Source organism: Amblyomma maculatum, chromosome 11 (genome assembly GCF_055883805.1).
Source record: "Amblyomma maculatum isolate TAMU_Amacu chromosome 11, ASM5588380v1, whole genome shotgun sequence".
NCBI lineage: Eukaryota > Metazoa > Arthropoda > Arachnida > Ixodida > Ixodidae > Amblyomma > Amblyomma maculatum.
In genome coordinates, this window is record NC_139354.1 from 137,236,277 (window position 1) to 137,251,917 (window position 15,641).

The following is a 15,641-nucleotide window of genomic DNA, read 5'->3' on the forward strand; positions in this document are numbered from 1 at the left end:
AATTTGCTGAGTAGTTACAGCAACTTTGCTGTTCCAGACTTGCGGGAAGCTTGTAAAAATATCTACAGAAGGGAAATTGCTAAAATGCACATGGATCTGTTCCTGAATGTCTAAGGAACACAATAAAGCAAGTTTTGCGCTCCTGCCTTACTACAAGCCAAAGTTATGGAAGTTTTAAGTTTCAGCTTCACAAGTGCAACCACCCCCTTTCTACATCTTCTTATGTTTAAAAATTTTTCATGCAGTTGAGACCTTGTATAATAGCTTTATTGTGTTCCTTTAACACTCACGAGCCAGTAAAAAAAAAATCATTACAATCTAACGAGTAGGAGAGTCACAATGCCACCCGCAAAATAGAAGGGTAGGCAAAATTTTCATTTTGAGAAAAATGGAAAAAACGAATTGCAATGTCAAACACTAATTTAATCAAACAAAAACTGTAGAAATGCAGGCCACTGTGGCCTAGAAGGCTCCTGGACAGTAATCTGCATTGGGTTTGCCCTTCTGCTTTCGTTTTGCTGCAGTCTGAAAAGCTGCAGAGGAAGCACGCTTCCTCTCTGTTCTCAGACATTCACTGGTGCAATGCACACGTTTACAATTTAAAATGGCTATAAACCTCCAGGAATGTAGTCTCTTTGCTTTCCAACGTCCAAGTGTCGCCTCTTTCATTTTGATTTGCAGTTGCAGCACATTCAGTTGTCACTCTTTCGTGTTTTTTTTTTTTTTTTTTTTTTTTTTACGTACGTCGTTTTGCTACGTCCTCGCATCAAGACCGCGGTGAGGAACGTTTATTGCGGAAAAGAAATGTAATCTGGAGCTGTTTGCTGCTTCCCAGTGCTCTGCATTGCACTGGAAGCAAGTGAATTCCCTAAGGACTATGAACGAGGTCCGATCGGCGCAAACGCGCGGCGAGCTCTACGAAGACGACGTGTCCCGCAGTTTACGCATTGGAGAATAAGTTTGACGGCGATTCCTTATCCCCGTTCACTTTTTTAAATGCCAATATCGCCGCCGTATGTTTTACGCTTCGCCAATCTCGGCAAACTGTTTTGACGATCGTGAACTCCGCATCGCCAAGCGGACTGTCCGCCGCGCTGCCGTCATCGCTACGAACACAATCCGTCTACCGCTTCGTTGCTGGAGTTGGCGCGAGTTCAAGCTTTTCCTGTTTTGAGCTTATCTTTCTGCTCATCTGCGGCCTGCGTTATCACTGTCGCGGCGGGTGCGACCGCTGGCAGTAGCAGTCCCCCGTGCTGGGGAACACACTAGGCCTACTTCAGGCTCGTACACACGATCGTTCGGCGCACGATTTCCGTCGGCCTGAGCGCGCACAGCCGGGGCAGGGCATCACTTGAGATGATTATTCAACTATTTTTTTTCACTTTTTTCACAAATTCTTGCCATGAACGCACCTCGCGGTTCGGAACCAAGCGCGGCCGGCGTCACGTCTCCGCCGTCTCCCCGCGGCTCGGGCGCGCCGAGCAGACGCCGTCAGCCAGCTCCACCAATGCGGGGACGCCTTATCGTCACGTGCACCCCGAAAGCCAATGGGATTGCAAATGCCACGTTTTCTTTTTTGCTATTTTTTATGCGACCAATGGGCGAATGTAAACAGCAGAGGCGGCAATTTGAAGACGAAAGGCGGCTCTTTCGAATGAGACCAAGATGGCTACGGTGCCGCGCACAAAATGGGAGCTACGCCTCGCGGAAAATGGTTGTTTCGGGGGTCGTTTTCGGCCCAAATTTGGGCGACATCGATTATATAAATTGGCATTGTGGCTAAAATACAAACCCTAGAGATGAAAAACTTAGCAGATAGGTAGATAAAGAGCTACTGATTTCGCAAATCACATTTTCTAAAAAGTGATTTTTTCGCGATTTTTTGGTCCGCAAGACCCGTGTCCCCCCTTAAGGCTTCCCCCGTTCTTTACAGCATGCTCAATTTTCTCCATGTTATACTTCCTTATATCGGCCACCTTGCGCTTATTGATTAGCTTTGATATCTCGGCCAATTCGATCTGGTCTGTTGGATTGGAAGCTTTCATACTCTGCCGTTTCTTAATCAAATCTTTCGTCTCCTTAGACAGCTTACCGGTATCCTCTCTAACTATCCTACCGCCTACTTCTACCGCACACTCAGTAATGATATCTCTGAAATTATTGTTCCTTGCCTCTAGGGTAATGTCGCCATCCTCAGTTAGAGCTGAATACCTATTCTGTAGCGAGATCCTGAACTCTTCTGCCCTCCCCCTCACCGCTAATTCGTTGATGGGTTTCTTTCTTACTAATCTATTGCGTTCCTTCTTCAGATTTAGGCTAATTCGGGACCTCACCATCCTGTGGTCACTACATCGAACTTTCCCGATTACCTCTACATCCTGCACAATGGCGGGGGTTGAACACATTATGAAGTCGATTTCATTTTTAGTCTCTCCGTTAGGACTTTTCCATGTCCATTTTCGGTTCTTCCGTTTGCTGAAGAAGGTATTCATGATTCGTAAGTTATTGCGCTCTGCAAACTGAACTAGTAACTCCCCCCTGCTATTCCTAGAACCAATGCCATAGTCACCTACTGCCTTGCCTCCTGCCTGTTTTTTCCCTACCTTGGCATTGAAGTCGACCATTAGTACAGTATACTGCGTCTTTACTTTTCGCATTGCCGATTCTACATCTTCATAGAAGCTTTCAACTGCCTGGTCATCATAACTACATGTAGGTGCATAGGCCTGTACAACCTTCAGTTTATACCGCTTATTAAGCCTAATTACGATGCCTGCAACCCTCTCATTAATACTATAGAATTCATCTATATTACCCGCTATATACTTATTGACAAGGAAACCTACTCCTAGTTGTCGCCTCTAAAGTAAAAAAAGTACAACAACTCAAAAATACAAGCTAAGAAATGGAAAAAAATAAATGTGATGACACACACACTCTTGCAGCAGCAGCAACAATGCAAATGCTTCTGCATTTCTCCAGTGCAGGTTCTGCAGGGCTCTCAAATTTTTGGCTTAATTTGTGCATTTATAATGTTTAGACCATTTGATTTGGTAGAAATTAACACTAAGTAGAAGGTGCAGTCTTGCCAGTAATTAAGCAGAGAGCCTATGACTTCCTTTTCTTTTTCTGTGTTCTGCCTTTGAAGTTGTAACAGTATTGGTTCCTTTGGGAGTGTTAAGGCGCTATGCAGTCCAGAAAATGTTGCCTGGCTTTGAAACCCATGAGGGATGGGTTATTTTTTTATTGTACATTTTCTCCTTCAAAGATGGAGGAATGAGTGTTCTCTCCTGAGGGGCAATGCTTGGAGGGTCCATTTTGTTTTGTTTTTTTTTGACAACAGTCTCCTTTTTCTTGCTGTGTCTCGCGTCACCTTGTTTCTTTTTTTTTTTTTTTTTCCCTCTTGCCTCTGAGAGACGGTGTGCTACCCTGTGTTGCTTTTGATTGCAGGAGGGGGTGCCCAGTGAGAGGGATGACTTTGGCGACTTCCGGAATCGTGTCTCCGAGCTCATCAAGGATGTGGTCTACCTTGTCGGTTCCGCCAACTGCTTCCAGCAGGTGTGTGGACAACTGGCTGCTGCTTACGCTTGCATATGTGCAGTTGCTCTCGCTTTGCAAAAGCGTCTGCAGTCATGGATTTTATTGCACTGACTGCAGCCTCGATCTGTGGATTTTGCTATTTTGCTACAGTTGGAAGTGTTCGTTTGTCTTAGTAATGGTTGAAGAGGAGACCAGGCAGTTGAAAAAGTTTTTTCGTTATGTATGCATGAAGTGTAACCAAATGTTGTAAATACACGTTAATTTGTGTGCTGATATCAGAGCTGTATTTTGTTTAAGCTAACCTGATTAGACACCGAAAAATCGCAATTAACCATGCTCAAAACAGGAAACAGTTAATTAAGGAGAAAATATGCAAGTATTTAGGTCTGCTAATTCACGAAGTGCTATTAATAGACCTGTAAAGCAGGTAGCTGAAAATCCTTACACCGCCTGATTTTTAGGACAGGCTTGATTGCTTGGTCTGTTCAATGAACTTGTGACATGACTTTGTACTCGCAGCATTTGATTACGTGATTTTTTCAAATTTCGACTCTGGAATGCATTGTCACCAATTCTCATTACGTACATAGTGGAGCATCATTCATTTAGGCTTCGAAGAGGTTGGAAATTTAATCATTTAAAGTAAAATACAAGCTATAAGAGGGCTTCTCAACTTGCGGGGTGGATATTCTCTGAGTTTTTGCACATGTTGCACGTGCGGTTGTGAGCTTCTGGCGTCCTCGGAAGTTATCCGGGGAAAAAACTTGAGTGGTAGTCAGTTTTTGGGGCTAATCTGTGCCTAGCCCTCTCGTCTGGAGTACATGAATAGGAGGCTGCAAAGCACGTGTGAGGCATACGGCCTCGTAGAGACAGTGAGCCGAAGAAAATGACAGTGCTTTTGAATGCAAAAAGCTTGTACCCACATGAGAATGCACCAAGTCCCAGAGTTGTGATCAACACCATTAGCTTGCATTGTAAGGACAGACAAACACCTTTTATTATATGCAAGGCAGCACAAAAGTGAATACAGTGACCTACCGCCGGTTTTGAGATCGGCTATCGGCTATTAGTCGTTAAACCTGATTACATGGGCCAATGCCAGTGGCGCTCTTGTTCCGCCATTTGTCGGTTCTTTCTAATCTGTCATCAGCTTTGGTCCTTTTGTTCCGCGCCCTTCATATAGGTGGGTATTGTGCGGTTCTCATCCAAGCTTGCACATTTGCCCGCAATGTGCTGATGACAGTAAAGCCATTGAACACTGAGATCATGAACGTGGCCATTGTTTTTATGTAAACAGCGTGCGCGTAAACTGCTGACCCTTTCCTCAATTGTAGTGGAAAATACAGTAGAACTTCTTTATAAGTAAAGTCATTGGGACCGGCAAAAACCTTTACTATACCAGGGTCTTTACTATATCTGTTGTTGGTGATAACATAGTCCTGAAGGTGTCATTTGGTAACTAAATGGCTGCTTGCTGAACACGACTTGTTGATTAATGAAAAAAAAATACTCTCAAATATCTTCCATATCTCTCTTATCGTCTCTTCGTGCCATTTTTCAATCATAAGATTTTTTGTTTACATCTTGTGGAAGTACTTTTCAAGCATGAGGGCAACGTGGCTATGAATACTACTGAGTTTGATTTCATGTGGAAACCAAAGCGTTGCATGAACACAGCGTCATCTTCTGCTGTTTCTGTCAGTAAGAAGGCAATAGATGAGAAATGCGTGCGGCGGTCAAGTGCTGCAAAACCACACACGCCGCGCCTCTAGTTCTTGCCACTGCTAACTCGTGCTGCATAGTGCTGTGAATGTTCATTTGTTTCTTCTCTTCCCTAATTCTCACTGCACTTATACTCTCCTTTACTTTCTGATCGGATCGCACTGCTTTTTTTCATTGCTTGTAGACAGCTTTACTTTTCTTTTTTCCTATGCGCTGCATGCTTTCCCTCACAGCTCTAAGGCCTCCGTAAAGCTGGCTTCTCCTGAGTACTACTAAGCCTAGTGATAAAGCCATTTAAAAGAATACTCTGTGTTTGCTTTTTCTTTTTCAAAACAAAAAATTGCTTCGCGATTCTAAATAGCGCGCGCGCGGCGATGTCATTTGGTGGGAAGTCGTCGCCGCGGCCAGACTCACTTTACTTTAATTGCTTTTTATCAAGTGTGTCTTCCATTCCACATGAAAATGCACCGTAGCCGCAGAATTTTAATCAACATCATTAACTTGCATTGTAATGACAGACAAACACCTCTTATTATATTCTATACTATACTATATTGTATTACTTAATATACTTATTATATTCTGTTGTAGTCTTTACTATAAAGGGGTGAAAATATACAGTCGTCTATGGAAGGTGAACTGGGACTTCAGGTTCACTTTACTATATCCGAGTTTACTATAGCGGGGTTCTACAGTAGAAGTTCCCTTAAACCAATCTTTCCTATGAAATTTGATTTTTCTGCCATTTCCACTGTCTCGAGAAAGCCCATATTCTTTAAAGTGGATAGCACTGATGGAAATAAAAGCGTACCTCCAGAATGCATGTTCATGAGAAAATGCATGTTACAAAAATAACTTTCAAAATCTACTTTGTATAGCAAAGTCGAGAGCATTATTGTACTCCTTTACATCTTGAGATTCATGCGTAACAGACAGAATCATTCTGCAGTCACTCGTTACAAAAGGCCAAAGGGACGGGTGATGGTAGTCGCAGGGAAAAGTGAGAGCTGATAAGATCAACCTTCAAGTTTATTTTCTCATTTACCGCCCATTATGCTGCTGCTTTTAGCCGGAGGAATGTGGCACAGCAACCAGTGCGAGCTCTGATCTTTTCTCCTTAGGGGAGATACTGGCATAATGAATGACAACCCTGTCGATTGTTGCTGTGAACGAGTGCTTTATCAATGTTCTATCGAGTTCAGGCTCTCATGATGATTGACAAAGAGCGATAGCAAGTCAAAGCAGTGGTCGCTGGTCAAACAAAACCAAGAATTGTGTGAGTGGGTTGGCTCTGTCCGTCAACCTCGGTATTAAAACTAGCAGGTATACTGTAATGACTAAAGCAGTGGTCCTTTTATTAGCGACATTGTCATTTTCCTCATTTCCTTGAGCACTATGTGCACGGTAAAAATTGCAAGAAAATATAAAAATCATTCCGAAAAAGCGCATGGAATAGCCACTTCATAGTTGTGACCACTCCATAGTATCCCTAATATCCCGTCTGGCTTGCCTTTATCGCTGATGCCACACTTTGGACTTTCAAAAAAGGAAAGAACAAATTGACTTGACCAATTATGTCAATGCAGTACCTGGAAGCTGCTGCTATATTAGAACTATGCTTTTTATTTGGTACAGTGAGTTCGATTATGAAGTCTTCTGCATAAGCTGACTTGTGTTCCCAAGGATGAACTCAACCTTCCCTTGTGCTAGGTGCGTTGTGGACGGAGTGATTCATATATGACTGTACTTGGCGGAGAGCTGTGGCTGTGCTGTGAGTGTTGTGGGCTGTTCCTTAGCATGAAGCGCCATTTCTGTCTTGGAATGAGCCTCCTTACCGCCCCACGAGGTGGCGGTAGGGCGGAGTCCGCTCATCATCATCGTTTCTGTGTGTTCCGGCACAATGGCTAGTTTCGGTGTCGTCCATCCAAATCCAGATCAACTCCAGTAGCCGCTGGCTCGGTCGTCTCTTCTTTCTACTTTGTGACGGCGTACGGTGCAGTTATAGTGTGCAGTGTTCATTCTACTTGTGTTGCTTGTGTGTTGTGTACGCCTAGCAGTGAGACCAACGAAGCACATGGGAATGGCGCCAACATCGGGGCAGTCAGTGCCAGGGAATTCAGCTAAGAAGCGCAGCAAATATGCAACGATCACAATGGCGAAGAAGATCGCCGTGATCCATCAAGTGCAGAATGACCGTCTGCAGAGCGAAGTTGCCCGGGAGTTCGGCATCTCGAAGCAGACTGTGTCGCACTATATGAAAAACAAAATGAAGATTTTGAATGAATCATTGAAGTCTTCTTCAGTGCTGGAAAGAAAAAATTTCAGAGAGGGCAGCCACCCGAAGCTCGAAGAAGCGCTCCACATGTGGCTGTGTGCGACAGTTGCAAAGAGGATCCCAGTGTCGAGCGATCTTCTGAAACAAAAGCCGGAGGCCCTCGCACTGCGAATGAACATCGAATGCTTTAAGTTTAGCGATGGCTGGCTTCGTAATTTTAAGAAGAGGTACGACCTCACTTTCAAGAAAATGTGCGGTGAGAGTGGTGCCGTGGACCAGACTCTTGTAACAAATTACCGCTCCAACAGACTGGATTCTCTGCTGGACCGATTTTTGCCTGATGATGTCTTCAATTGTGATGAAACATGCCTTTTTTATAAGATGTTACCCGAGAAGACACTGTCCGTGTCTGGCGACCCCTGCCACGGCGGAAGGCATTAGCAAAGACCGGGTCACAGTGATGGTTGGCAGCAACATGTCGAGAAACGAAAAGCTCCCGATTTTTGTGATTGGGAAATCAAAGAGCCCGAGATGCTTCAAGGGGGTAAAAACATTGCCCGTGTGGTATGAAGCCAACTCGAAGACTTGGAATACACAGCATCTTTTCGCTGCCTATGTACGCAAGCTGGACCAGAAATTCAAGACCCAAAATTGCAAGGTGTTACTCTTTGTAGACAATTGTCGTGCATATGGCCACATTGATGACCTGGAATCCATTCAGTTAAAATTCCTGCCACCACACACAACGAGCGTCCTTCAACCCATGGACCAGGGTGTGAATAAAAATTTCAAGGTGCTATACAGAGCACGCTTGCTGAGCCGCATGGTTCTGCGCATTGACGCCGGCAAGCAGTATGTGGTAACTCTGCTGTCGGCGATCAGCATGCTTGCTTATGCCTGGAAGGCAGTGACGGCAGCCACACTCCGAAACTGCTTTTGGCATGCTGGATTTGTTGGAGTTGGTGAAGCAGATGCCGCAGCCCAGGATCTCCCGTCCGACATGCTTCCCACAGATGGCGAACATGTGCTGCAAGACTTGCGCAGTGGCGGCAGGGTGATCCCAGACACAGTCACTTTTCAAATGCCGACAGTGCAGCACTCGCATGCGCGGAGCTGGACGATGACGAGATAATTCGTCAGGTGTCTGCTGTTCCGCCTGACGACGAATGAATCGGAGGACAACGCACCACCTGTTCCGCTGCTGTCGCACCTTGTGAATGCGGTGACGATGCTTGCAACTGCTTACAGTGACAGCACGACCCTTTCCGTGATTCAAGTCGATCTGATTGCTCGCAAACGGAGGAGCGTCCAGCAGCGTATTCACGATTTTTTCCAGCCAATTGCGGGGCCTGAATGAGTGCATAGGGCGTGGTAGTGCATAAAAATAAAGTTTTCTTTTTTTTAGTGCGTAGCACTACTAGCCGCAATCACGGATTTCGCCGGGGTCTATCCAAAGCCGCTCACTCTCTCTCTTCGTGAACTTGAAGCGGAGAAAGACAAGGTGGCTACGTGCGCGTCTCAGCATTGAGGAGGTGGAGCAGCCGCGGAGCTGTAGTAGAAGCTTCTCTCTTTCTCTGTCCATCCATCTCTCCATGAACTTAAAGGAGGAAGGGAAAGTGGCGACGTCTACATCCCGCGATCTAACACTGAGGGGGCGGAGCGACAGCATGATGCACCCAGTTAGAGAGTAAGACAGTGAGAGAGGGGCGTGTCAGCTGCGGATGTGGCGGCCGTCCCAGAGCAGCGTTGCACAAGCGTGTGTGCGTTTGCTTCGCGTCGCAATGGACGAAGCCGGTTCATCTGGCATTGCGGCGCAGGTTCGCCGGGCTCGACGTGCTGAAGCACAACGATCATGAAGGCAGCGGGAACGTGAGTCTACTGAATCTGGTGTCGCAGCTAAATGGTGCAAGTATTTAGAAGCACACAGAACGAGGAAACGTGTCGTGCGTGCTCACGAAACGGCTCAACACACTGAGTGTCGGCGTGAAATGGATGGCGAAGCAAAGAGGAAGAAACGTGCGGTAGAAACTCCAGGGCAACGGGATGCTCGACTGCAAGTGAAGGCTGCTGCCAGAAAGGTACAGGCCGCTGAGAGGCTCGCGAAAAATCAAGCTGCGACAAGGATATTTGAACGCAATTTTCTTGGCAACCGTGCAACCGCCGGCGCTGTTTGTCTTTGTGACTGCTGGCCACCTCTTGCGTGAGCTGAGGGAAGATTTTGGAGAATGTGTAAATCGCTGAAGTGTATGCATGAAAGGTATAGCGGGGATAAGCGGTGCTACGCACCTACTTCGTATTTGATTAACTATTCAAATAAATTGGCCATATTTTTTTTTTTTCTGATTTTGTTTTTTTGGACTCCTGTTTATTCGGATTTTTCGGCGGTCGCCGTGAGGTCCGAATGATCGGTCGGCGACTGTATAGCCAAATTTGACATTGTGTTATGGAATTTTACTCAATACTGTGCTCTGCAAGGGCATTCTTGTGGCTCCCTGCTGCGAGGGTGCAGTGGTTGAGGCGCTTGACTGCCATACCCAAGGATGTGGGATCGAATCCCAGCTTAACCGGGCGCTTTTTGATGGAGGCAAAAATTAATGTGCCCGTCTGCTTTGCAATGTCGGTGTATGTTAAAGAAAGACGAAAAGGTGGTTTAACCTTCTGGAGCCTTCCACTACGACTTCCCTTATAGCCTGAGTCACTTTGGGATGTTAAACACCATAAACCAAACCAAACCACATGACATTTTGTACCAGTTGGTTACGGTGTCTTATTACAAAGTGTTCACAGAAGCTGCCATTTTGTTACGTGTGGAGCACTGCAAGAGCCAGCACACGTATCTGGTGGGCTTGTTTCCTCCATCTCAAGCTTGCATTCCTGAAGTGATGTGCTGGACAACAGATGGCAGCCTTGACATCATGCAAATACGAGCACCATGATGTCAAATTCAAGTCAACTTTGTAGTGACAGAAGGGGGTGGCCGTTTGGTGCCCAGCTTCCACCGGTTCAAGCCATAGTAAGGGTTAGAGTCAGGAGTAACAAACAGAAACAAACTTTATACACAGCAGGAGACGATACAGAGAAATTCACACTAACACCTTAACAAGCATGTGCGCCGATTTCGTGACACCCTCTATATTGCCTGCCAACTGCTATAGCATGCCCATTATGTCTTGCTCACAATAGTGATAATGATGATGGCACTGCATTTTGTGCACAATGGGAGCATAGTGATAATGCATTGCTGACTCGAAGATCAGCCAAATCCACCAGTCTAGTGCACTTTACATCTCATAGTATTTGCTTCATGTGTCTTCCTTCTTTTCCCAGATGTTTGCCAACCTGAAAAACCAGGGCGCCGCAGCCACATGGGAAGTCACCGAAGCCACCCTGTTCGCCATGGCTGCCGTGGCAAAGAACGTCGTGCCGTAAGGACCCCTCTCACTTGTGTTGTCCTGCTGTGGTCATTGCTGTGGCTTAGTGGTTAGTGCGCTAGCTCAGATGGTGAGCCCGAAGGATTTAGTCTGCAGTGGCCATGTTTTAATAGAGACGAAACTTCAAAAGGAAGCCCACATGCAGTGCAGTCACGAAGTGTGCTGAAGGATCTCAGATGGTAGAGATTAATTTAGAGCCCTGCAGAGTGGAGTGACTCTCTCCCTTGGTTCCCTCATTCACTCTATCACCCGTTCCCTCATGGGGCTAAAGAGTTTCTCATGAAATGAGACTGTTGCTGCGGGAGCTTTGGCACTAATCCTTCCAATCTCGGATTTCACCAAGGTCTGTCTGTCTCTGTCTGAAGCTGTGACTTTGATGGTTATGCACTGCGCCCTCATTGCTGTTGGTGCGGCATGTGACCGATGATGTTGCTGCTTGCCTTGCAGTTGTGGCCAATCAGAGCGGCAAATTACAGAGATTTCGTGTGGCATAAAAACGGGGAGCAATGTCTTCAAACTGACGCTGATGCCACGATAAATGCTTGGGCAAATAAAACGCAGGAACATTGAGCCACACGTTTTAGACGGACACGCTTCACAAGTGTGGCACGTGTGTGTGCACAGTGCCTCACATTTGGCCAGCTAACGTGAATTGAGCAATTTTTTTCCTTACCCCAGAACAAATGCATTGTACCTCTAAACTAAATGGAAGTAGAGAAATGAAGATGATGTTGCTGAGGATGAGTGGTGTGAATCAGTGCAATCGGATGGTTGTTACATCACTTGAAAAGCCGTTGCTGTCTAGTCATCTTTTTTCCCGAATTAGATAGTATTGCTGAGCTCAAGAGATGACACGGGGTTTTGAAGGGACAATGATAGAAACTGCTTCCAATTTTCCTTCTCCATAAACATCTGTCTTATGGTGCGTTCTGACTGTGCTGATGTTTGTCCAGCTTCAGAGGACGCATCTATTGCTGAGAAAATCGGGTTTAAAATTCTTGCTGTCATACTGTTCAAACTTTTGCTGTCAAGACCAAAGGGGACTCTCTGATCACTGATAGAAAAAAATGTAGCAGTCTAACCTGGCATCAGCAGTTCATGCAGGAGAAAACAGTTATTATACACACTCCACAATTCCCTTGCGAAATCTGCTGGTGCACTTGTGATGCTTGCATTTAATTCGTTGGCATTTTCTTCCTATCAAAGCTGTGTTCGCAGTCGGAGTGATATGCTTGTCATTTAAACACTGTGATTATGCCTGCGTGAATTGTGCTTTATGGGCTCAAGGCACATAGTAGTTTTCTGTGAATATAGTCAAACCCACTTATAAGAGAACAATATATTGGATATAACAATGGACAGCCGTCAGCACCGTCAACTTTTCCATGTGTTCTGTGGTATATAACAGTACTGTAGCAGTAGGTTATTAGCTCTAACAATTATATTTGGTCACTGAGTGCAAATCTTAGCAGGAAAAAATACTCATGAACACTGACCATGCCAGCCAAACCACATCACAAAATACTAAGTATATGATTAAGTCCCAGGGGGTATCATTCGTGCGAAAAATCTTTCTCAGCTACGTGCAGCAGTTGGATGCCCTGCAGAGAGTTGTCAACAACATTACCGTGAAGCAGCTAAATTAAATTTAGTAAGCTGATTCCTCAAGTTTCTCATGTTTTTTTTTTGTTGTTCTGGCTTAGCCCAGTTGTAACAATTATTTGTTATAACAATTATATTTTCATGGCACTTCAATATTTTTATAAGGGCGTTGACTGATTTGGAAGCTAATGTTCTCAATACTTGTGCACAAGAAATAATCAGTACAAAGTGTTTTCAAAACTTTTGCATCTTCCCAGCACTCAAAGCCGTTATGCAAGAAAAGAAAAGTGTGTGTTGAAGCTTTCTCACTCGTCAACAGCGTGTCGATGTTTTGCAAGAATGGCCGTTATAGATTGGGGGAGCCGGCCTCCTCCTGCTACTGGATTTAATTGCTGTTGTGTGGCCGCTGCTTTCAGTCAGTGGGCCTGCTAGACATATGCGCTGCGTCCCTGCGTGCCCAGTGCCAGCCTGCATCAGAGACATCAGAAATGGGCATCCACCACCACGTGCTTCATGCTAGCTTCCTCTCGTGCTCACGTTGTCGTGCTTGATTGGCTAATTGCATGCAGAGAAGAGCCATTGCACTGGCTGCAGGATTCAAGACGGCCTTGTGTCCTCCTACTCGTTCCATATCGCTGTGCTGGCTCTAGTGCTTCGCCTAGGAAGTAACCATAGAGTTGAGGTAGCCGAGGCCTTGGTTGTATGAGCGTCATGGTGCCATCCCGGAGGAGGTGCATTAAACCGAAAAGAAAAAGATTAGCCTTACATAACTTTTAAATAACTGCAAGTGAACCATGACAATTGGTCAGTGCCAATAGGAGGGCCTTTTCCAGAGACATTAGCTGCTTCATTTGCAAGTTGAATCCAGCTATATAGTGTGCTCAGGTACTCAGAGCAGGCTGCGCCAAGGCGTGGAAAGATGTTGATTGTTTTGCATTAGTAATGGAAATGTTACACAAGGGGTACGGCATTTGCATTTGGTGGTGTGACTAAGTAGCTCTGTCGTTTATGTGCCAAGCCGAAGGTCGTGAGATTGAATCGAGACTGAATCTTGGCTGCGGTAGCTGTCTAGTATTGACAATGCACGTTAAACAGCCCCAGGTAGTGGAAATCGTAGCCCTTGACTAAGGTGTCTGTAGTAGGTCATGGGTGGGTGGCTTTGGCAGATCAAATCCACAGTATGAAGATACATGCCTGGTAATGTGTGATCATGGTTCTCAGTCAGGAGTCACCAGTGACCACTCGTGCTCTGTTCTTCTCTTTATCTCAGGGAGGAGAACGACACGGTCCCCGAGGTGGTGGAGGCCATCTTGAAGCTTCCCTCTGAGTCGCACCTGGCCGTGCGTCACACGAGCATCCAGCTTCTGGGCGAGCTCTGTGAATGGATCGACAAGCACCCACAGTACCTGGGTCAGTATATATTGTCTGCTGCATCTGGTGCATGTTATTCCATGCCTGCCATGATGCTTTGGGTGGAAACTGAAATTTTGAGCAGTCGCACTGCAAACAATATAGGGTCAACTGAGAAAGACAGAGGGACTAGTGACAAAGAGCAGTTTGAAGCATGGAGCAGTCTCAGCTTCAGATCTAGGGGCTTTAGCCCAAGCAATGCCCTCCTCTGTTAGGGTAGTAGACCAGGTGAGGTGCAGAATCCTCTGTCATAGCGAGGCTACAAATGAACAAGGATGAGGTCCCGTGATTCTGTTCTTTCCTCCGCCTATCCTTTCATTTTTTCCCTATGAATGACATTTTATTGCTCCTATGCATTGATCTGCCCCAGCATTTGCTGCCTACAAAAAAATTTTGAATTGCATATCTGCCAAACCCTTCCGTTCTTTTATTCAACTTTCTGATCGAATGACCACTGCCCTATATTGAGTTGCCTCTGCCCATACAAGAATGGTTTTTATGAAACCAGCACTGCGGAATCCACAGCTGCATCGTAATTGCCAGCGTCACCATCAATAGCCGCACTAGCACAGTCGGCATCATTGGCTAAGCACCACGTGATGACAGCTAATTATTGGCTGTTGCTGCTGCTTGTGTGTATGTTTAGGGTGCTAGGCTGCCTTTGTGTGATGCGCAGTGTGTAGTTCCAATTCTCGTGTGCTTAAAGTCATGGCACTATCCAAGACAGAAAAGCGATATTCACAGAAGTTTCTTCGCTTTGTGACATCGAAAAAGGGGAAACATTTTGCACAGTATGTGTATGCGACGTCATCGTTTCTCGCAGTCACAAAGGTGACTGGAAACTGCATACCACTCACCAATGTGCTGCACAATCTTCGAACGTCTTCTAGTGGTTTGATCAAAACTACTCCAACCAATCTTTGAAGCTAGCAGTGTCGGCTACACTGCCACGGCAAGGTCCCTGCAAAGGTATTCATTGGAGACTGTCTGAAATTGAAGTTGAAAATGGCCATCGAGCTTCTTGAAGCTATAGAGCTTCTCACTGTTACCGAGATTTAAAGCTGAGGTTTATTTTTGGTTTGTCCATTATTGCGCATAACACATGTTTTCAACCGTAACATGCGATTCCCAATGAGGCAGACTTCAAAAAGAAATGCTGGTAAAGTTTTCGTATCAGCCTAACACTTGCGTTCAATTTATTGAAAAAGTGAGAAATGCTCTGTTGCACATACAACAAGGACAGCATTTATTTTGGGGAACAGGGCAATGAAGGCGGGACAAGGACGAGACAAGCGCTGACTAACGAATGGGTTTATTAAGGACACTAAGGTAAATATATACGAGAAATGAAGCACTCAAACGTGAAAAGATGGGGAAAAAAAAAGTACCCACAAAAATCAAATCTATGTCATATGGAAGGTGAGATATGCTATTTCTTTATCATTTAATATCATGTGTGGATTGCTGGTGCATTGGTCACCACGACTAGATGTAATGCGCTTCCATTATTTCACGCGTCACCTTGTCTTTATGACGAAAAAGAACTTTAGTATATTCTTATATGCATGTGCGCATTTGCACTTCTTGCAATGCAGTGTTGTGCGCGAGAAGCCCGCTATGCATTTTTCTTTCTTGCTTACATTTTCACTGGATGCAGTGAG

The 15,641-nt window shown here is 45.4% G+C and overlaps 1 protein-coding gene across 2 annotated transcripts in view; it reads left to right on the top strand.

Moving 5' to 3' along the window:
* LOC146175050 (transportin-3-like) overlaps positions 1-15,641 on the top strand; it is an 88,775-nt gene that overhangs the window by 40,222 nt on the left and 32,912 nt on the right. For both annotated transcript variants that reach the window (XM_084584434.1, XM_084584435.1), the window contains exons 13-15: positions 3,451-3,558; positions 10,865-10,962; positions 13,841-13,980. In XM_084584434.1, the coding sequence (XP_084440560.1) occupies positions 3,451-3,558; positions 10,865-10,962; positions 13,841-13,980 (346 nt within the window). The remainder of the gene's footprint in view (positions 1-3,450; positions 3,559-10,864; positions 10,963-13,840; positions 13,981-15,641) is intronic.